General features: G+C 40.6%; 1 protein-coding gene across 4 annotated transcripts in view; it reads right to left on the bottom strand.

Annotated features, from left to right (window-relative positions):
- Nucleotides 1–20,794, bottom strand: part of tns1a (tensin 1a) — a 55,033-nt gene extending 34,239 nt beyond the window's left edge. For 3 of the 4 annotated variants that reach the window (XM_062414401.1, XM_062414403.1, XM_062414402.1), the window contains exons 1-9: nucleotides 20,659–20,794; nucleotides 12,251–12,289; nucleotides 9,949–9,990; nucleotides 3,430–3,479; nucleotides 1,702–1,873; nucleotides 1,559–1,609; nucleotides 1,287–1,409; nucleotides 649–713; nucleotides 74–157 (exon numbers count right to left, since the gene is read on the bottom strand). In XM_062414401.1, the coding sequence (XP_062270385.1) occupies nucleotides 74–157; nucleotides 649–713; nucleotides 1,287–1,409; nucleotides 1,559–1,609; nucleotides 1,702–1,851 (473 nt within the window). In that variant the 5' untranslated portion in view covers nucleotides 1,852–1,873; nucleotides 3,430–3,479; nucleotides 9,949–9,990; nucleotides 12,251–12,289; nucleotides 20,659–20,794. The remainder of the gene's footprint in view (nucleotides 1–73; nucleotides 158–648; nucleotides 714–1,286; nucleotides 1,410–1,558; nucleotides 1,610–1,701; nucleotides 1,874–3,429; nucleotides 3,480–9,948; nucleotides 9,991–12,250; nucleotides 12,290–20,658) is intronic. The other variant, XM_062414404.1, reaches the window with a different exon arrangement.
- Between the last annotated feature and the right edge of the window lie 1,559 nt (nucleotides 20,795–22,353).

Raw genomic sequence — 22,353 nt, 5'->3', positions numbered from 1 at the left:
CTGAAAGAAACTGAAGCACGGGTCAGACTTCTAAAGCAGATATCTGAAAACAGGAAGCGAGGTGGTAACTGACCTTCTCTGGGATGGTTGACCCACAGGAAGCGCTTTGTCCTCGTAGAAGCGCCTCATGGCGAACCTGTCCAACGCTTGGTCAGCACTGCGGGGATGCAAAGATTGACACAAGCGTTGTTATTATTTGTCGTAGCGTGAGTGAGTATTTTGGAATACCTCAACCTGCAGATTGTTCCCAAGTCAGAGATTTAGAAATATCCCCCCCGGCCTTCATCATTTACAAAGCGGCTTTAAATCCTCCTGGCTCGCTCCCACCTATTAACATCTGGTTGCATTAAAGAATGATGACATTTTCGGAGCGCTGCTTTTCCGAAAGCCAGAAAAATAAGCCGGCCAGAACGGATTGTTTTCCCATAATAATCACATCAGTGTTTAATTTTCAAGACTGTTCCGAGTCCCAGACCTAGAGGCCTAACTTTGATGGATTGGCGCTTCTGTCCTTACAAAACCTTGCGAGGATGAGATTTGAAGCTATTGAGGGATCAAAGGACTTAAATGCTGCTTTTCCACTACTGACAGCTGGAAAACAGTGAATTTCAAGGAGTCGTAAGATGCATTTACTGATGCGTTGGATACCTTGCGGATATGTTGCTGTAGTGCATGTAGGCAGCCACCACCACCCCTGTTCGGCCTCGGTTCCCCTGCAAAACAAGCAAAGGGAAAGAAAACTGTAACACTTTAAAGATTAAAGACGGATGATGAAAATAGTTTATTTGACACAGGAATGACTTCAAAACGTTTTTTTGGTCACAAACAAAGGAATCTTTTGACGCAAACTGCATGAATTACATTGGAAAGCCTCAAAGATACAAATATGAAAAACATAAATTAAGCGGCATCCCTCTGCCTCTTTAAACCGACCAATCAGACTCTGAAAAGCAACAAATCTGGACCGAATTAAAGGAGAAAGTTAAAATTCCTGAGCTGCAAAATGTTTTCTCTTCTGGTTTTCTGCTACATGACAAATAAACAATAAAGAATAATGATTTATTGATCCCTATGTTAATGTTATTCTTATGTTATCCCTATGCTATACAAATCATGTATGTTTGAACAAGAGAAAATGGATCCTATAACTATGAGAATTGGATAACTACGAGAATTTATGTTGCTCGTAGGAGGTCGGCAGCCACAAACTGGGCGCGTGAAAGACGATATTAGTCAGGCGCTTTTTCCTTTCACGGTCTGTTGTGTTTAAGCCATCCCATTGTTACCTTGTTGTGTAGTACCACAACATTTCGTGGATCTCCGTTGAGCCACGTGTCGATGGCTTTGCACATGCTGCAGATCTTATCCAGCGGTGGCGCATGGTGGTCTGGCCAGCCGAACTCCAGAACCTGAGCAGGATTATCACAAGAAGAGGGAAGAAAAAGACTGAGTTGAAGGAAAATCTCCTCTCAAATATGAGCATGTGATACATTTATATAAGTGTTTGTATGTGTGGATTAAAAAAAATAGAGTGATCTAGCCTCTGAAGTGTTTGTACCTTGTGGTTTAACTTTGCTAAGTCATTCCTTATCTCGCTCAGGTTGAGCACCTGAAATCAGACACAGAACAAACATTAAATTCATGAAGTAGCATTTTCTACTACTGTGTGTCCTGGATTCACTTTGGGGGGTCTTTTCTCACCAGATAGTGTTCACCATGTTTGGATCGCAGCATTGCCGCCACCTCTTTGAGGTTGGTGGTGTAGCTGCGCTCCTCGGCGGCGGCGGGGAAAGAGACAGAGATGATCCTCTCTGTGATGTAGACCAGGTCCACCTCATAACTCTCCTCCATGGCCTGAACCACACTCTGACTCCTGGGGAAGCAATCAAGTCAAAATGAGCATCTCTCAACCACACAGTTTATGTTCAGGCTTTGCGTTGGCAAACATGTGCTTTGCTCTCCTTGAGCAAAATTAAAGGAAAGGAAAGGATGTGCGCACCAAGTGTTTCTATTCAAGCTATCATATACATGTTTTATTCTTATACTTAAACAATATTTTTGTTTAAGAATCTGCTTTATTCTGTTGCAAAATGTGCATGATATTAACAGCAACCCAGTCAAACAAGAGAGAGGGTTTTCAATCCCATAGTTGCATATCACACCAAATTAATCCGATAATTAAGTGTTCTTTTGTGCAGAGGGTTGCCTGCACTTGTGGACTCATTGTGAAAGCTGTAGTATCTAATTTAAGCTTAGTCTAGGGAAATGATGATGCATAATGTTCATGATCTGCAGGCTATTATCTAACTGACCTATGAGTTGACCTTTCAGGAAAAAAAGAGGCAAGTGAAATGACAATGTCTCTATATTAAGCAGTAATTATGATCTGATTTGTCCAAGTGTGGATTGATTTGATGACTTTTGAAATGGTTTTGAGACATTTACAATACCAGTCGAAGTAAAAACGCTAAGTACCAGTTTGGACACACCAAACTTTTGTAGGTTACATAAAGGTATTGGTCTTTAAAATGCATTTAAATGATTAGGTCCTAACAAAACACTGGCATATCATTGTTTACATGCTATTAAAACAGTGGTTAAATGCTAATATGATTACTGAATATAATAAGAACATTATTTTAGAAGGATACAACTGCAGAGGCAAGCTCACCTGATTTGTTTAATTTTGATTACATACAGTATTCCAATATTCAGAGTTTTACAAGACTTATTGTGATTGTTTTTTACATTTGCTGTGAGAACATTTCTTCACGTTTCCTATTTCTCTCCGGAACATTCTAAAGTTCATCGCAAACATCTACGCGATCAAATGTAAACTCCTGCAGCTCACTCTTATATTCCTTGGAAAGGAAAAGGTTTACAATCCTTCACTGACTGTTGACACGACCTCTGCTGATATTATGCAATCTATTTCTCCGGCCAAACAGCGATCAGCTCTATTGGCTGGTGAGCATACAGTAAAGCTCCGCATGAGAAACAGCCATGCTTGAAGAATAACAGACAACACAGGGTGGAATGAGAATTTACATTCCAAGGCAAAAAGGCCGTATATCCAGCACAAACAATCTTTATTTGATGTTCATCATAAAATAGAGACATCATAAAAAAGAGTATGGGATTACAGTGGATTTATAGGACTGACTGCTTATGAAAAGGAGCAGAATTTATTTAATTTTTTTGTTAAGCAATCATTTAGTAATCCTACAAGTCTTGCTAAACGCTTCAAAGGGGGTGTCGTGGAGTCAAAAGAAGCTATAAACTGAACAAAGACGATTAAGAGATACTTTCTGGTTTAACTGCCAAGAAAGACGCTCTTGTCAGAGGGAAAATAACTGATAATTTAATCTATTCTTAATTTAGTCCACATCTGTGTGTACATCTGCTGAAAACGACGATGACGAGGCTTACCGTGACTGCTTTCGCCTTATCTCCACACTCTTGCAGGACCTCGTAGATCCCTGAAGAAAACATAAACACACATTTATTAACACACACACACACACACACACACATGGATGCAAAGGGTGGGTGAGAGAGGGAAGGAGGGAGGGATGAGAGGGGAAATTATTCATAAGAAAACTCCATCTGGTAACGATGATGATATTATTGAATTACAATCTGACATAACCTATTAGCTAAAAGCCAGATCACGGAAGCAAAACTGAAACTGTCTTTTGGGGAAAGAGTCCGATAGAGAGCGAAGAAGAGGGAGACGAAGATGAAGGAGGAGGAGCAGGAGAAAGATGAGGTGAAGGAGTGAGAAATAGGGAGAGGGAAAGAATGATACAGAACAAGAAGAAATACAGTAAGAGAAGAGGAAGGAGGGGGAAAAAAAAATCACGATACATGAGTGTGTTCCAGGAGAAACACCCTACTGACAAAGGTCTTGTCAGGACGTCAGCTCACACTTTAATTATCTTGTCCCCTATCTGGTTATTTACTGAGGAAAGAGTGGAAGTCAGGCTGTTTCACTGTGACAAGACTGCAGAGGGAAAATGCTACTAACTACGCAGCACTGTTGAGGAATCACTGCATAATAGATGCTAGAGTTGGCTCTTCTTACTGTTTGTCGACCCAGGGGAGAGTATATGTCTGTATGACTCAGCTGCCATTGAAAGGATGAAGCCATCCAAAAAAGATGAGCAACAGCTGGGTTTATCTTCACAGACATGCTTTGCGAAATTCTCTGCTTTTTTAAAATTTATTCCCACGGCGTCATTAAAGAGCGAGCTTTTTTATTTTTACAGGTCGAGGGGTGAAATAGTGCTGTTGGCAATAAGGGTCTCTAATCGTGGCGCAAGGTTAAACACACAGCACCCAAAGCTCTCCATGTTGCAGCTGAGTGGCTTCTCATAGATGAGGCTAATCCCACCCCCAAGAGCCAAAATGGGAAAGCATAATTCTCAGTGATTTGACAGGAACCAGATGCTAGGCGGACCGCGGACACTGGCGTTTGCAAAATGAAACAGCCTGTTCGCATGGGGCTTCGGGGGTTGTTACGCCGGTACATTTCACATCACAGGAACAATCTGTAGCCTTGTAGCAACACGGGTGCATGAACGCCTCGTGAAAGTCAATGCGGCATGTAAATTGGAGCGCACTTGTCTAACCATTTACATGAGCTTTTTCTTATGAGAGTGCTCACTATCCTGGTTAGAAAGATGGTGCCCTGCTGCATTAGGTGACATATTCCATCATTAGGATGAACATGGGCATTGTAGTTTGTTTTCAATCAAGCATAAATCCTAATTAAATGCCAAGTGTGTATTATTCCACCACTGAAAATAGTTCCAATAGAAACACTATGTACCCCTGTTTGAGTAGAGTTTTGGATGAAACTACAGTGCCCAGCTGTTTCAGGAGTCTGCTTTTGAAGATAAAACTCTACCATAATTGCCACTTTACAACTAGTAAATAGCATTAATGTCAACATCAACGTCATAATTTAAAGGAAACCTACGGTATATAGCATAAAACTAGCCATATTCTTGAAATAATTCAGAATTTAGGAAACTGAGAAAGTAGGAAATTGATGCAAAGTTTAACATATATACAATGAAAAACTTATCACAAATCAATCTGCTGAGGAAGATTATGTAATATTATCATCAGCTCCTGAACAGCTACTAATTTATCACGTTCACCACTTTTAAGCGAACGTGAACAAAACATCCTTCAAGTGCTCCAGAAAAGCTTCTAGTGGATCTTTTAATAAGGTTTTGTCAACTAAAAATAATTTTATGCAAGAAAGCACTTTAGTGGTTTAAACTTTGTTTACGACTTCCTGTGTGGGAGTGGCCTACCTTTCCAAGCAGGTGCCCAGTGCTCCACCTCCAGGATGAACGCAGGCAAGCAAAACGCCTTCGAATGGAGCTACCCAGAGGCATGACTCTCTCTCTCTGTTTCACTTTTTTAATATTAGCTTAGGCTTTGAAATTCCAGGCTAAATTTGGGATTGTACAGTACATCCAATGTCATTCTGATTTTTAAATTACAGAGGATCGTTCAGGTGATCACAAGCTTAATCTTCAAGCAGCCCCGATCCAGTCCTCATGATGGAAAAGATGCTAGTCCCTCCACGCTGTTCATGCCAATGTTAATCAGCGATGATGTAATATATGATGATGCATCTTCCTTCTCTTCTTTCCCTCTCGACTGTCTTCTCCCCACTTTCTCCTGTTTTCGCTCGTCCTCTCCCTCCCGCCTATTTTCTGTTCTCTGGAACTACCCCTCCCTCGCTCTCATTATCTCTCATTATTTCCGACTCTCCTCCCCGTTCCTCTTGTCTCGACTCCCAAAAAAGGGAGTCGAGACAAGTGCCGTGTGTGTGTGTGCCATGTGTTTGTGTACTGTATGTTTCCTGTGTGAATGTATGTGCTTGTCTGCTGCACATGTGTCTGACCTTAATAACCCATCAGAATACAATCTGCCACAAAACATGTAATACATACCTGAGCTGTTGTGAAATTTGGATGAAACCATTTTATGTGCTGTCTTTGTGTGCTTTGTGCTAGCATTCAAATTTATCTTCCTTTGTCGCCCAGTTTTTGATTTACAGCATCTGGAGCTTACAAGCATGTATCTACTCACTTTCTATCCACTCATGAGCCAGAAACCAATATAAAAAAAACTTCCCATAATGCATTTAGATGATCTTGACAACCCCACACTGACTCAATTATGGTCACAATGGGGCGTTTTGACTGAAAACCACCATGGATGCATCTTATATGAACTAACCAAAAAACATTCCATCACCACTTCCCCCCTCTGTCCAACACACAAACACACACACATATATATTGAAAACCTCATATGTTGGTGATTTTTGGAGTTGAGAATCAAAATAAAAAACAGAAGATGTCAGGATAACACAATAAAAAAGGAATCATGTCCTTTTAAATGTATGTATGTAACCAATGAGCATGAGGCCATTACATGAAATAGACATGAAAGCAACCTAATATGATGGGGTATCAAGAGAAATGCTTTCATGAGAGGTAAAAAACATAACAAAGATGTTTTTTGGTTAAATAAAATACTTTTCATCAACCCAGTTGAGGGTGCAACCAATTTTAATAACAAAAGTCTGGTTGAAGCTCAAAGGAGGGACATGGCTATGTGTTGTATTTTGTTCCTAAACACCGATATGTCATCGTCAAACTGTTTGTGACAACTTTCTATAATTACAGCAAAAAAACAAGAGCATGGTCAGGACAATTAGTAGCCTCCGTCTTGTTATTTTTAGTGCTAGTGTTTCTCATAATTACACCCACATTTCCCACGAAGCCTGTTGCTCACTGTTGCAAAAGAGGATGTTGGTACTTGTGTCAAGCATTAATCCATTGTTTTGCTTTTTTGTTTTACTGAAGTCAAGTAGCAAGTATCAAGGCGGGAAAGCACAGTGTGCTGGGAAAACAATAAAAAGGATGAATGCCAGAATGAATGGATTTAAACACCTGTGATTGGGAGAGTAATTACACTACCTATACTTAATGAATAATCTTTAATGAACTGTAACCACCATCTTAAACAAGTGTTTTAGTCAACAAGACCCAACTATACTTTAACCTTGGTTTATTAGCCGTAACCACAGTGAATCAGGGTTTTGTCATCCAATACTGATGATTCTTTAACATAAAGTAGACAAAAACATGGGGCAGCTATGGCTCAGTAGATAGGGAGGGTCATCCATTAATCCAAGTTAACAGTTCAGTCCCTGGGTCTGATCCTGATAATATATGTCAAAGTGTTTTTGAGCAAGACACTCAACCCCAGTTACTCAAGGCTGGATCACCAACAGGACAAAGAGGGAAACAGTCAACGGTTTCAAAAGCCCAGGTATCATTTCGGTCAGTTGAGTCTATATCATTTGATTAAACCCTAATCTGTTTTTGCTCCACTGAAGTACACTATCAGCTATGACAGGCCCTCCATGTTGTAACCCCGTTTCAAAATCTAGTTCTAAGACCTCAATTGTTTTAATTTATATTGTTTCAAGCTGCAACAACTCATTATCAATATGCCTGTTCAGTGTATAAAATGTCAGAAAATAGTGAAAAATGCCAAAGTTGAATGACCAAAGATGTTGAGTTTACTATCATTGAAAACTGCTGGAACCATTTCATTTTTGTCATTTTTGCTTAAAAATGATTTCATCTATTAATCAATTATCAAAAATGTTGCCAAATCATTTTCTATCAATCACCTAATTGATTAATGTGATCATTTTAGCTCTAAAGTACTACCATGTGTATTGGGGTTCAACGGGGGCCCAACAACACATTTTTGCCCCATGGGAGGAAGTAAATCGGGCCATGTTATTACTGTGAGTGTGTGTGTAAATTAGAGGCCCATTTTAAAGTGCTTGAGGTAAAAACACTGTATAAATGTAGTCCATTTATTACATTTCTTGCTGATTTAGCTTGTTTTGGTTAACAGCAGCTATAATAGATTCTAACGACAGATAAAAACCTCCACACAGCTCCTGCAGCACAAGTCCTGTCTATTCTCAGTTTATCCATGTGATCGGTATGTTCCACACACTTACATTTATACCAAATTATATCAAATTATAGTAGCCTACCTGGTCTTTACTGCATTAATAAAGACATTTTTAGTCTCATTAGTGGGCTTGTCTGCCTCAACACCCACTCAGTTGCCGTCAAACCCACACAAACCCACTCTGCACACCTCCTTCTCCTCCCTCCATCTGTACAAATGCACAGAATGCGAATTAATCTCCATACAGGCTGGTGTACACAGACCAATCTGTGTTTATAATCTCGACTCTGACTCACCATCGAAACCTCTGCTGCCGATCTAAACACTGAGGCGACGGCTGACGCAAACACGGTGACTCACAAAAGAAGAAGACGTGAGTGCTGCTTTCATCTTTCGAATAAATGTTGCTTCTAGTTTCATGAAAAATGGGAGCTGTTTACAGTATGATCTAAAAGCATTTTAAACAAGCTAACAAATTTTTGCTTTTGTGACTGCCGGCTTATATAAACTGTTATCTTTTTTGCATCATTAGTGGTTCCCTCGCTCTCTTATTTTTCTGGAATCTTGCCCTCTTGGAAAGCCGCTGCCTTTACCCACACCCTTCATGGTTTAGCAATGTCAAGCTAAACATGCATGCCTAGTCTCGGGCCAGGCCTTGGCAGCGATTTCTGGCACGGACGAGACGCAATTTGCAGTGAACTGGCAGCAACAGATGTCATGGCAGCTTTTCTCATTTTGTAAGGTATGTACGAAATATTTCTTTACACTGGCACCGAACCGAGAGAGAGAGAGAGAGAGAAAGAGAGGGTTAAATCATTTATCTCAGGCCACCTGGGTGTTTGGAGTCTGGAGTATACCACTGGAATAATTGTAGACTTTTGCATTGTTTAGTTATGATCTATTAATAAACTGATATGATTGAAGATAATTATGCATGCACTAATTGAATTTGCATTTAAATGATCCATAAAAAGCACAAAGATCTTCTTTAGATTATACATTAAGGAATGCATTTTATATTGTGTCTAAATATCATATGCAGTTAAACAATTAGTCTTTACTGTATTAACTTTGGCAGTTTCTATGTCATGTTTGCTTCAATTGACAGTAAAGTCTCGTCAGTTTAAAGATGTGAGCAGAGTGCCACCTAAAACCCACAGAGAAGAAGCAAGAGCTCCCTCTCATTGGCTGGCTGTTATGTATTATGGTGCTGCCACCTTCTGCCATGTGCAGGAACATGTGCAGTGGTGGCATTTGTGTGTTTTATTTATAATTAAACAATAAAACTAATTAGTCTGGTGACACACTCGAGACTCCAATGATTTACTATCTGCTGTCATACAGATGCAGGGTTTAAAGGATCGAGTCACAACTTTGTGTGGGAGTGTCTATGGCATGCATCCATGGCTTATAGAGCTGTAACTAGGTGCTTTCCCAGCATAAAACATGCAAATATTTGTAAATAGATAGACCACAAAAATTAAAATATTCAACTGAGAAAGGGGCATAACATGACCTTTTTTTTTTAAATGTTGTCATAATACAAAGAAGTAAGTCTGCATTCCGGTTCATCCCAAAGGTGTTGGAAGGAGTTGAATTCATCCACACAACACTGGGAAAAGCATTTCTTTCATGGGGACATTGTCATGTTAAAACCACAAAGGGTCTTTCCCAAACTGTTGCCACAAAGTTGGAAGCCATTACAATCCCCTTTTATTGGAACTAAGGGACATTGTAGCCCAAACCATGAAAAACAACCAAAAGAACCCAAAAGTACACAAACTGAGTTAACCACATATTTTTGAGATATGGACTGTTAATCCAGCACTTTTACTGCAATAACAATAACAGCATTAACAAATGATCAGCTTTAAAAACATAACTCCTTAACATTAATACCAATAAAAAAGAGGTGTTACTTACCGGTGTATCTACATGCTTTAATGGCAGCTGAGGAGTGGGAGGCTGCAGGGAGAGAGAGAAGCCAGACAGAGTCAGCGGGTTATTCATTGTTTCTTTCACACCAAAGTAGAAACAACATGGTGAGCTGAGCGATGTGAAAACAATGTTTTATAGACTTTTCTCTCTCTCTCTCTACATGTCTGGCTGTCAGTGATCCAGCAGACACACTGAGCCATTCTATTAACCTTGAGGAAACTCGCTCTTACCGTCGCTCTGATCTACACACACTTCGTCTGTCAAACGTAAACACACCAGGTCTCTCATCCACCTGATAAAGTGGATTCTCATATTCCTGAGCCACTGGCTTATTATAACTCTTCTCAAAAGAGAAATAGAAAGAAAAAAAAGGCAGGTAATTTCCAGAGTTGGCTGTTAATAATTGTTGATTCTGATATAATAAACTTTTGTTTTGTTTTTGGGGTGAAAATGACTTGAATTGTTGAGCTTGAAATGTCACTCATGGCTTGGAAATAGCCAAGAATGACAAAAATAAAACAAAAAAAAGCCCCCCAAAAAAATCCAAACTTCAGCTGAGATAAAGGCAAGGAAATGTAGCTGAGAGCTATGGCAGAAATCTAAGAAATGGGCCATTTTAAAAAAATAAAGAAATTGCATAACATTTTGTGATAAAATCAAATAATCAATCAACATAAAATGAGAATAAACACAATAAAAATGTATCTAATCAATAGATGGCTCTTTATGTATCAGACAAGCAGCTTTCAGGCTCTATTTGCTCATAAAAAAAACATTGCTGGTTTTGATGGTGACTGGGTTTGTAGGAGGTGGTGTGATTCTCTTCTAATGGATTTAACCTCTCATGTAATTGTGCTTTGTGAAAAATCTTTTTTTCACACTGCCTCAATTTATGGGTACATAATGTTGTTACAAGAAGCAAATCTCTTAAATTGTGCGTGTTTGTTACTAAATGAGGCAGAAATGGAGAAACAGCAAAAAAAAAAGTGATGGAAAGAGAGAAGGAAAGAGTGTTTGTGTGTCCACACAGCGATTAAGGAAAATCTCTTAACTGAGTTAAGTACAGTGTCTCAGGCTGATGTGAGCACTATAAACAGAACTGGGGACTGTTTAACAAGCTGCAGCAGTCATTTTAAAAGGCAAGCGTCCAAAGTAAATAAGTGAAAAGTAGTTACTGTTGCTTGGAATGTTCCTAATTTGGTCACATCACTGGTGGATAATCTTGGAAATATGAAACAGGACTGACTGCTCCATGTTTTATTTGACTTTTTGACGGAATATTGACTAAAAATCAGGAGAATGATCAAATTGCTGCTCCTGCTGGTTTTCTAATCACATCCCAGAATTTGCTGAGCTTGCATTCTTTATGGAAGAAGGATGAAAACATTTTCAATCGAATCTAAGAGAAAGTGACTTAAACCTCAGTTTACAGTGTCCAGTACAAAAATCCTGTAAAGGAGCAGCCCGTAAATAAACAACAACCACCTTGTTTGACTGCAGCTCTTCTAGCAACCCAAAGCCTCTGATATAATAAATTATTTAGTATCTTACTGTTTCTGGATACAGTAAAGTGTCCCAACTGCACACATAATTTAAGTCCGTACTAGTTCTGTGTTTGAGGATGTAATTAACACTTTAAAAAATGACAAATTTAGGTACAATATGCTTGAAAATAACTGCCCCATATTTTCTACTCTTTATTTTGGTTCAGTGATGCCCAAAGATAACTCTTTTATGAATACGCATGACAGAAATAAAACTACTCGAAGGTGGTAAAATAAAATAAAAATGAATGTGTACAAAGTGACAGCTCAGAAAACAAAACAAAAAAAGACTTTAAATTAGCAGAAATGTTCCAAAATTTCAAGTTTGATTGATTTGGTTTGATTGCCAACTTGAGCTCAAATGAACAGCAAATTAAAAAAATAGTCAATCAACAGAAAATAGAAAAATAATTTATATATGATATATAATAACTTAACATCATCATCATGTTCTTTACACATCTACAGCTGAAAACAGCACAAAGTAGGTGTCTTGTCTGAGTTGTAAAGGCGAGATTTTCATTAGAGAAAAAAAAGCAGGAAGCTCTTATGGTTATAGCGTCTGACCTTTGACCCCCAGCAGCAACCTCACAGTGTGTGTGGTTCAGCCACAATTCCAGGAAGGATCGATGCATCAGGGAAGGGATTTCAGAGGTCAAAAAGGTCTTTTAAACGTTTCCTTAATGGTCCTATTCACACATATACTCCACAAATACACTCAGGCATGCACACGTTACACTCACCAGCTCATAGTTGGTCGTTGTTTGACATGACGTGGTGACCTGCGAGTGGAGAAACAGAGAGAAGAACTGCATTAAATCCCACTGAAGATCTTTGTAATATCCGACTTTTAAATAGATCACATCAGAAGATCATCTGTGTTTCAAAAGCAGCAAGGGTTTATTTTTGTAGAACCAAGGAGGGCGAGACATCTCTGGATGTTTCCAGAGCTTCAAAAAGCTGGGTATCCCCAAGCCGCCCTCAGAAATAAACTCTGCCTCTGAAAAAGCCCCTTCTGACTGTTTTTCTGTGTGGGAAACATGTCAGGGCAGTTCTACATTTGGCCCCGAATTCACATTTAAACACAACGCTTCCTGTAAAAGTCAGAAAATGATTTACGGCTGAAGTGAACCCACGCATGGGTGTATGCATGACTGTAATTCCTTCTGCGTGATGTTTCTGTTGATCAGAGAATCAAAGAGGGCAAACGCAACACGAGGCACGTCATGGAGCACATCTAAAGAGATTTCACAACCGAGGTCAAACATCATGCGAGAAATCCAACTTATACATCTGATTCATACATATTTTGCCTTTTTGAGAGTTTGCATCATTCAGAACCTGCATGACATACATACAGTGGGAGATCAGGAAAAGGATGCCAGGAACTGACTTCACTGACAGCAACAACAACATAATCCCTCCCTTTTTTTCCCATGTTGTGCACAGTTGTACACTCTGCTCTGCTTCTACGGGTCAACATAACAGAGCAGTTTCTTAGAAGGAAATTTTGGACAATAAACACATTCTGACACGCTAGTTTCTTTGTTGAGGTGTCCCAGATGTGGCGTTGCTTGTTTTCCACTGTGGCACACTTCACAGGATAAAACAAGCAGTTGAACTCCCCAACGCCTGTCAATTTACATTTTAAATCGACTAAAGATGATCAGAAAAGACTCAAAGTTGAAATAAAAGAAGCAGAACTTGAACCAGAAACGGCTGCCTGTAAAACAAGCGTCTTGTCATTTATTAAAATTCTGGAGCTTGATTCAACTTTGCTCCTTTTATATGTAATAACTGTCTTTGGTATCTTTCTCCTCAACTCAGTTTTGTGCTTTTATGTGTCATATTAGAGTCTATGCAGCCAACTTCATTGCTACCCCTTATAAAATGTAGAAGTAGCAACTTGAAATGTAGATTTATGGTGAAACTTGTGGTTTGGAAGGTTTTTCCTCAGTTTTAATAGGCTTGTAGGATGTTTCTTTTACTTCTAGCACCACTTTATCTTGATTATTTATGATCCTTTTAGCATATTTGTACTTATACTGTAGTTCAAGAAAGCTGTATTTTTAATAAACAGCTTTGTAACAGCATTTAAACTTGACAGTTAGTGCTTGTGTGTTTTATTACAGCGAGCCTGTGAACGTGGTAACCTTTCAAATGCACCATCAGGTGATAATGACTCAGTTTAATATTAATATTACTGTCAAACAACTGTGATATCTTGGAATGTAAATTATTTTGCCATCAACCAAAACAAACATTACACTGCAGCTGTTGGAGAAACTGAAAGCTTTAGCTACTGTAAAATTACACTAGCTTTGCCTAAAAATGCGGCTGGGTGGCACACCAGCACTATAAAATGCAGGGTTTGGGGGCTTGTACCTGCTACCTGACTTCCCAGCAACAGTATCAGTTGTCTCCTAATTATACTATCAACTCAAAATTAGAGCGGTTTTGATTTCCTGATGCTACATGTAGCATCTTTAAATAGCAGTTGGAGCATCACAGGCTAATTTGGTTCCCAAAACAGTTCACACATCATATCCATGACAGGCAAGTGTGCGTCTAATAGTCTGTGTCATCCTCCGCGCCACAAATCACTGATTACATTGCATAAACAGGGATTCTCTGGCTGGCTGAGTGACTTCAATCTGATTGTGTTTACTTTTTGTGTGCACATGGGATTTTGTGGATGCACACATGTGCGTGCAGCGTCCCCGTACCCCGACGCGATGCGACGTTGCAGACGGATGTTTACGGGCAGCGGGATGAGAGCGTGCTATCAGCAGTCAACAGACGCGGGCAGGCAGGAAGGAAGCCGCCGTAATTAGTTTGCTCTGGGAAAACAAAAGACTGGTTGACTTTGTAACGCTATCATCAAGCGTATCAGAATACAGTAGCTGGATAACATCGCTGCAGAACAGATTCCGGCCAGTGTGTGCTGATGTGCGATGTGATGGCATCAGTCCACCACTCAGTGATGTTATTATGTAGCTCAAAGCATCAAGGGCCAAGATGACTGGCTCATATCCAGCATTCAATTTAAGACCAATATGAGTCACTGTTTAGAGTATTCATGTATTTTTACATAGGTTAAAATGTAAAATTAGCCATAGATTGTTTTCATCGTCATCATTTTGAAACTCCCAGTTCAGAAAATGAACACTATTTATGCTGAAGTGCTACAGGGCAGTAAATTCAGGTGAAAAGAAGGCAGAGAAAAACGGTAATTATACATAAAATGCACAAAAGTTTTGCATTGGTACGTGAGTTTTTTTGGAGATCACACTATCACACTGACAACATAATGCTATGAGAGCCAAAATGTCAAATATGGAGGAAAACATGAACAAATTAATGCATTGAAACTAAGTGTGCAGAGCCTTCTTTTCTCCACATTGGTCAATAAACTGTGGCCACTTTGTTCATTTTGAAATTCCTTTTTTATCTCCTGTTATTTTTTATCAGTGGTATTTTAAACAAATGTAATGACTTTATAGTTTTTTATGGTACCAGTTTAATGTCATCTCCATCCAAAGTCCCTGACACGCACATCTTGTCATAGCAAAATGAACTCCGACGAGTGATAATTTACCAGCACTATTTCACCAGGAGCCAGAGGCGAGTCAGCTCATGCATGCTCTTCACTGAACTTCACTACCTGGGGGCCGAGGCTGACATTCATATATCAGTGTCGGCGGTCCCAGTGGCCCCTCGGGCTTTGTAGCTAGATCATCTGCCCTCATCTACAGCTGTCAGGAGGGTGCTGTTCTGTGTGCTGTATTGTAGCATACGTCTGCAAATGTCCTAATGATGCCTCCCTCCAGTATTGATCTAAAGGTCAAAAGGCAGTGGCTGCTGTGCATTCACATCCAGAGAAACCAGACTAGTGGCCAGATCTTTGATTCATCAGAGCATGTTTATATGTTTAAAAAAAAGGCCTTTTGAGGAACAGGCTGTGAACTTTGCGTCCAAATATGTTCTCATATCGCAGATTTAGTGGAGCAGACAGAGAGAAAATACAGACAAGGATGACACAATCACACAATCTTACATTCCTTCAAAACACAGTGTCTCAGCGTATCCTCAAAAACATCGCCGTGCAACAAAGCGAGAGAACAACCGCTACACTGAGACTGCATCCATATATGGCGGCGGGTGCAGCTGGAAGCCAGACTAATACAGGCTTCACGTGGTTTTTACCAGCTCAGACGGATAAAAGTGCAGGAATCTCCTGGAGGCCCCTGCCACACGCTTCTGCCTCGCGCCAGGATAACACCTGAACTTCATCCATCTGCCTTTATTTGTGCAACTCCATCTGTACTATCTCAAACTCTGTAAAATGATCCACACAGTTATTTTTTTTTGGGGGGGGTGCTCAATAGTTGAAAAGTTGAGAAAAAAGGAGAGAACCTGGCCTTTTTGTCTTACAATGTGTTTTTCTTTTGCACATGCATCATATCAATGAAAATATCTTGTATTTTTCTGTTCTCCGAATCCAGTTTCGTCTGCTTTTCACACCTGAATCAGCACAAAAATTCTCTTTTTCATACATTTTTCTTGCACAATTGATTCAACCTGACAGACACCATAACTCACTGGCCACTGTTGTGCTTATTCTCGTTAACGATAGCTACCTTTTCTTTGACCTCTGCGATGAGCCTCCCAAATCACTTCCCAGCAAAATGACCAGCAGACCGCAAAGAAAACTCCCCAACAGCGAGCAAAAGAGAGTCAAAGTGGGTTTAGGCTTTTTAAAACAGAGAGCTTATAATCCCATCAAATCACGAGGGGCGTCTGGGAAGTCACTGAACTAGAACAAGGAGTCAAGTGAGCCACTGGTGGGAGGGAGCCCCCAACCCAATCCCAACCCAGCCGAGAGGCCTCATTATGGGGCAAACAGGGGTGAGCTGAGACGGGACGCTGTTGAATAACCCGCAGCAAAGGTCAAATGTCTCAGGTAAGACTCTGCAGTTTCATGGAGCTTCCCTCCTCTTCACTTGATCCCCCCCCCCATCTCATACTGAGAGCATGGATCAGCCAGAGCTTTAATGATTTCAGCAAAAGTGCTGCTCAAGTACTCAAGTGGGTTTATATGGAAATGGAGAGTGCAGAATATCAAAGCGCGACTCTCGAGCCCGGTCCGCTGAGTTGAATCGCTGTATAATGAGTTAACGCGCTGCAGTTCAAGCAAGACGGTGATGAACTGTTTTCTCCTTACTCTCACACACTTCAAACAGGCTGGAACAAGCATCCTTTGTGCACGATCGCCAAGGAAGACTAAGCGATGGGCTTACTCAGCAAACTTTGCATTCTTTGTTTGCACTTTGTCAAATGTTTAAAGCTTTTGTCAGAAGTCGAGTTTTTCACGTTCTTGTCACTTTTTGATCCACTTAACTTGCAACAGCTGCGATATTTCCTCATATATTTGCCCTTTTAACCCTTATAACTTTGCAATAATCACTCTGATCTCCGTCCATCTACTTCAGCCTAACTGATGGAAGAAAGCGTGTGTTCGCCACTGTGCATAAATCATCTCATTGGCTCCAATAAATAAGCCTGCCATTGGTCCAACCACACTCAAAATTCCTCAAGCACTCCTCCTGCCCACACAAGAGCCACTGCCGCGTTGATGGCAGTTTGCCTGAGAAAGTAAATTCTTCACTTTTCAGACGGGGGCCAAATAAGGACCGAAGCTCAAACAGGCCCTTTGGAGGGATTTATACATCGCTTGGTTTCTGTTTTACTTGGAGAGACTAATAAATCCTCCGAGTGCTGTGATGGTGCAGAGCCTGTGCTGTCTGCTTTGACATTTTTTGACGTGTCAAGTGTGTAATGCGCCGTGTTCGACTGAGTGGCAACAGTGTGTCGCTGGCAGCGTCAAGTAATGCCGTCAATGGTTAAACAATATCTGATGTAGGGTTTAAAAGGACAGTTAAATCAAGTGGTTGTAAAATATATTACTCATTTTTCTTTCTAAGGCAGCATTCAACATGTGTGGGAAAGTTTTACCACTAAAACACTATCTATCATTTATAAAAGAATCAATTGTTCAACCTCATGATTCAATATCCTTTAAAACAGAAAATGAGCTCTGTAAACATGTTATTTTGTCAAAGGTCTAAGCTACTAAGTAGATGTCTAAATTCGGAGCCAAACTATGAGAAGCATGCCCTTCAATCTGGGTTTCAGTGGAGATTTTTAGTGTCCAATGGAGGTCTGTTTCAGAGGTTTTTGCACCCAAACAGGATGGAAAAGGGCTGGTGTACACACAGATAGTCTAAATAATTGTTTTTGCAAAGTAGAACATACTGCACGCCAGCTGTTTCCACTGCTGTCCATCAACGCCTGGTAGCTCAACACAAACAGGGTTCTTCCCACTGCATGAAAACCATGTTGTGATGGTCTAACAAACGACAAGCGCGTGACAGGATGAAAAAAAACACGCTTTAAATCTCTTTCTTGTGACGTCAAATCTAACAAACGACAAGTCTTCATGAGAAGAATTCGCCCATCTAAATCTTGAGGATAAAACACAAGAAGGGGGATATATTTTTTTCACATGAGAACAAAATCACTACCACATGGTTAACACGCCATAAATAAGCATAAAAATCGTCCGACAGGCGAAAATGTTCGCTTCTGCTCTAAATGGTTCAGACACAATATACCACAACATACAGGACATTATTTACAATGAGATTCATCATGGTGGATTGCCTTCTTATTGCAAGTATTTTGATTGCCAGTGAGCTCAGATTTGTGTCCAACAAAGGCACTGAAATTATTTCACCTCGAAACCAACATGCCGATGTTCGGTTTGAGGCCCGAAGGAACTTCATAAAGTGGACGTGCAAGAGGCCAAAGACCATGGATCACTGAGGAAGCAGCTATTTGATCATGGTCAAGCCACAGTGAGTGGTAAGCAGGCTCTGGCTTGGCTGCTTCACCCCTTGTACAGTTACAACCAAATCACTGCGAGCTACAGACGACAAAATACCCCATTAAACAAGTCAATGATGAATATCAGATGTGCAATTGTGGCTCACTTTGGACACAGGTTGAAAACCCCGAAATCTGAAAGCCAGCCTTGGAGTTTTATGCAAGAGGGGCATGACCGCATATCATAAATGTTAGGTCATTTCATCGGGCTTTCAGTTGTGGGAGAGGTCTAACATTTGGCACACATTTTAAAACCGAGGCTCACCTGATTTGCAAGATCTTTGGTTTCCACTTGTGGGAAACGGTTTGCGTTCACAGTGAAAATGTGAGCAATTTTCTAACACTTCAAAGGCCGGGTTTGCATGTAAGTTAAAAACTTGTCATCATCATCATTACTTGATGGAGCCAGTTCTGATGTGTCTGTTCCGGACAACAAGTCGCCTATCAGTTCCTGTTTAATTAGGGTTGGCTACAGGATGCTTTCTCTCTTTTGACCACTAATAGCACACTTAAGTGAGAAAAATGAAACAACGCCAAGCCAAAACCAATGGTATACACACAGAGGAGTGCAATAAAATATAGGCTGACTAGAACAAAAGATGCGCAACAGGATTCACGAGCGCTATTTTGCTGAAATTACTTCTGTGAAAGCCTGAATTTATGTTTGTGTCTGTACTTTTTTTGAATGCACAACTCTGAAAATTGGTTTGTGTTAGCTTGTATTGAAATTTCTAGCTCTTATTGGCAGAAATAAGTTAACTTCTAGAAATTTGGCCATGGCCTCTTGTGTGGTTGCACGTTAAATGCTATCCTCCTTGGTCACTACTGCTTTTATGGCACTTCCCGGCAAATACTTTAGAGCTGACGCAGCTTGGGGATCTTGCACTTTTCACAATTTACCGGCCACACTTTCTGTTTGTCATGAAAGCCTGCAAGAGAACCAATACCTATGACATCAAAAAAACACACAAAAAACCACTAACTTTGTGTGTGCGCAAGAGAAAGATTCAAAGTTATCTAGCTTGGGAACCTTTCAAGATGATCTTCTCTGATTTATGTTCCATCTTTTCGCAACATTTCACTTCTCTGATGTGTCAAAAGATGAACTGCCCTGAGGGAAACCAGGTATGTTATTAAGGCAGACATGAGAAATAGACAAATAGTTCAGGAGGGAAAGATCTACAGTGAAAGCAGCCGATCCATAAGCATCGTTCTCAGAGAACATCTTCATGTTATGAGACACGAGGGAGACATGATTTAGGGCTCTTTTGGCGGGTTAAGAGAGTTTCTGGCTGAGGTGAAGAAAGTGGTAGAGTATTATCTTTAGAGAGGTTTGCCAAAATTGAGAGAGAGTTTAATGTTGTGTCAAAAATTGGACAGAAAAATGTGTTTGGCTGTAAAAAAACAAAAAGGGGGTTTAAATGCAGCACCGTAATAAACCTGCATTCCTTTCTGTTGTTTTGACAGTGAAGCGGGAGACGGGACATACAAGGCTCGCGACCTCTTGACCATCCATGTTTAACTGCCATCCTTGTGTTAGCTCAAAGTCAAAGGTGAATGATTGCCGTCATCAGTCTGCATCCTCTCTCAAAGGTGTCAGAAAGAAAAAGTGTGAGAAGAACCGACGGGGGAAACGAAACAATCAAGAAAGAAGGAGAACCCCTCTCATACAAACACTCTTTCTTGACCAACTGCTCCACTTTATCTCTGACTGTGCAGAAGCAGATGCGGGTTTACGCTGAGAGAGAAAACACGTGTTTGCCTGCTGTGTTGACCAGTTGCTCCCGTTCTCTCTCTGTCTCTCTCTCTCTCTCTCTCTCTCCGACTCTGGCTGCCACAAATCACTACTCGTCGGGTCATGAAAAGCTCCCGAGCCTCAAACAGCAACTCAAATGAACTATGTCTGTCTCGTTTCCCATGGAGGCAACTTTCCCATGAGTGTGTGGCAGACTACATCCAAAACACACACACACACACACCAACAAAAAAATGACAGCAGAAATGACATCCAAGTCTTTGAACGTGAAATAACACTGCATGCTTACACTTTGTTTTATATGACATGAAGACATTCAAAATTCAGCTTGACATCTTGTTCTTTAAGCCGCGAAAGAATGCAAAGAATTAGAAAAAAACATGTCACTGCAAATAGAGTACGATGCAAAAGAAAACCCAACAATCTACGCCACTGGAAATCTACTCTTACCTGCACACCGGTGCCACTTTTTTCTCACGCTCTCTCTTCTCTCCCCTCTCTCTCTGCCTTGTTTCTACCTCTGCATTCTCCCTGCCTTCAGACCCCCCTCCAGGAGAGAAAGAGGGCAAGAGAGAGAGAGAGAGAGGGAAAGAGAGAGAAAGAGAGGGAGAGAGAGAGAGAGAGAGAGAGAGAGAGAGAGAGAGAGAGAGAGAGAACCAAATACAGACACTTTTCCCTCCTCCTCCTCCTCCTCTACTACCCCTCTTGCTCAAAAACAACAGCAGTAATCCCAAACGCGTGCCAGAGAGCTACTGAACTCCTTTCTGTGTATATATGTGTGCGCACATGTGGATGTCTGCGCAGCCTCTGGACTGGACCAGGATACACTCTTTAGTCTTGCTGGCTTTGGTTCCTCCCGTCAACTGCCAAGAAATTTTGAAACACGCTATATAAGGCTGAGAAAGTGGCTTGGGGCTCTTTACGATTCCGGTACCCAAAACGAGAGAGCAAAAGCTGTCCGGGGGCAGACAGTAACTGTATCCCTCTGTATCCCCTCCCTCTGCTAACCCACTCTGTCAGTCTATTTCCCTCTCTCTCTCTCTTCCCTCCTTTTCCCACACAACTTTCTATGTAGCTGTTGACAGAGAGCGAGTGAGAGAGAGAGCGAGAGAATGGGAAGAAGAGAGAAAGAATAACTATTTCTCTCTTACCAATTCAAAACAAGTGAAACTCTACCAGTGCAGGATATTTTTTATCTGTTTTTCCCAGAAACATTAATTCACAGAAGACATGTTTTCAGAAAATAAATGACGGGCATTAAAATAAAATAAAAACAAAAAACTCTTCTTGCACCAGATTCTGACTACATAAGGACATTTCTTACAGGTAGGTCTACCTCTCCATGCACTGTTATCATGTTCCTTGCCTCAAACTCCAGCTACATTTGATATGTTTTTATCCTAAGATAAACAGTAACTCTGATACATCATATTGCAGATTTTTACATATATAGTAACATATTTCAGTATGCATGGTTATTGTATTTTAAAGTATGTATATAGACTATATAAGAACATATTTACACCATGCGTATATGTATATATATGTACAGTATATGTATAGTAAACTACCAAAGCTGTATACAGGTAAAAAGCAAATTCTTAGACGATGCTAGAAGATTTCCTGAGGATGTATTGCCACATTTTTATTAGTGAAATGAAAACAAACCACAAACTCATCTTGGGGATGGGGAAAAGTTGCATGGCTCGATCTCTACCTGTTGACAGCTGTTATTTATAAGGCAGCACATGCACGCACACTGTCTTGACAGCAGAAACTTGATGTCAACAGACACCCCAAGATCCTTATTTTTCTCAAAAATACCTCAGAGGAAAATATTAGCCAATATCTCCCGCCTGGTTTTACACACTCGGGGTGAACTTAGCTCTTGACCTCCAGACGAGGACTTAGGTAAATTGGGCCATCAGTCATCTGCTAGCACCCGGTTATTAGGTGGCCCGTACAGTTTGTCTGCCAAAGCTATCTCCCGACTACTGCGCTGCATCTATACTGCTGAAGGGCGTCGCTATGGAGACGTGGTGTGATGGCTCTTTGATGTGACGTGTTTGCGCCCGGGAAACAGACCTGCCTCTGTGAACGGCTGTAGAGGAATGAGGAGGCTTGGGTCTTGCGAATGTGTATGTG

The sequence above is a fragment of the Scomber scombrus genome, chromosome 24 (assembly GCF_963691925.1).
Source record: "Scomber scombrus chromosome 24, fScoSco1.1, whole genome shotgun sequence".
Taxonomy (NCBI): domain Eukaryota; kingdom Metazoa; phylum Chordata; class Actinopteri; order Scombriformes; family Scombridae; genus Scomber; species Scomber scombrus.
Note: the sequence above shows the minus strand (reverse complement) of the source record. Positions and strands in the feature narration are given on the sequence as shown.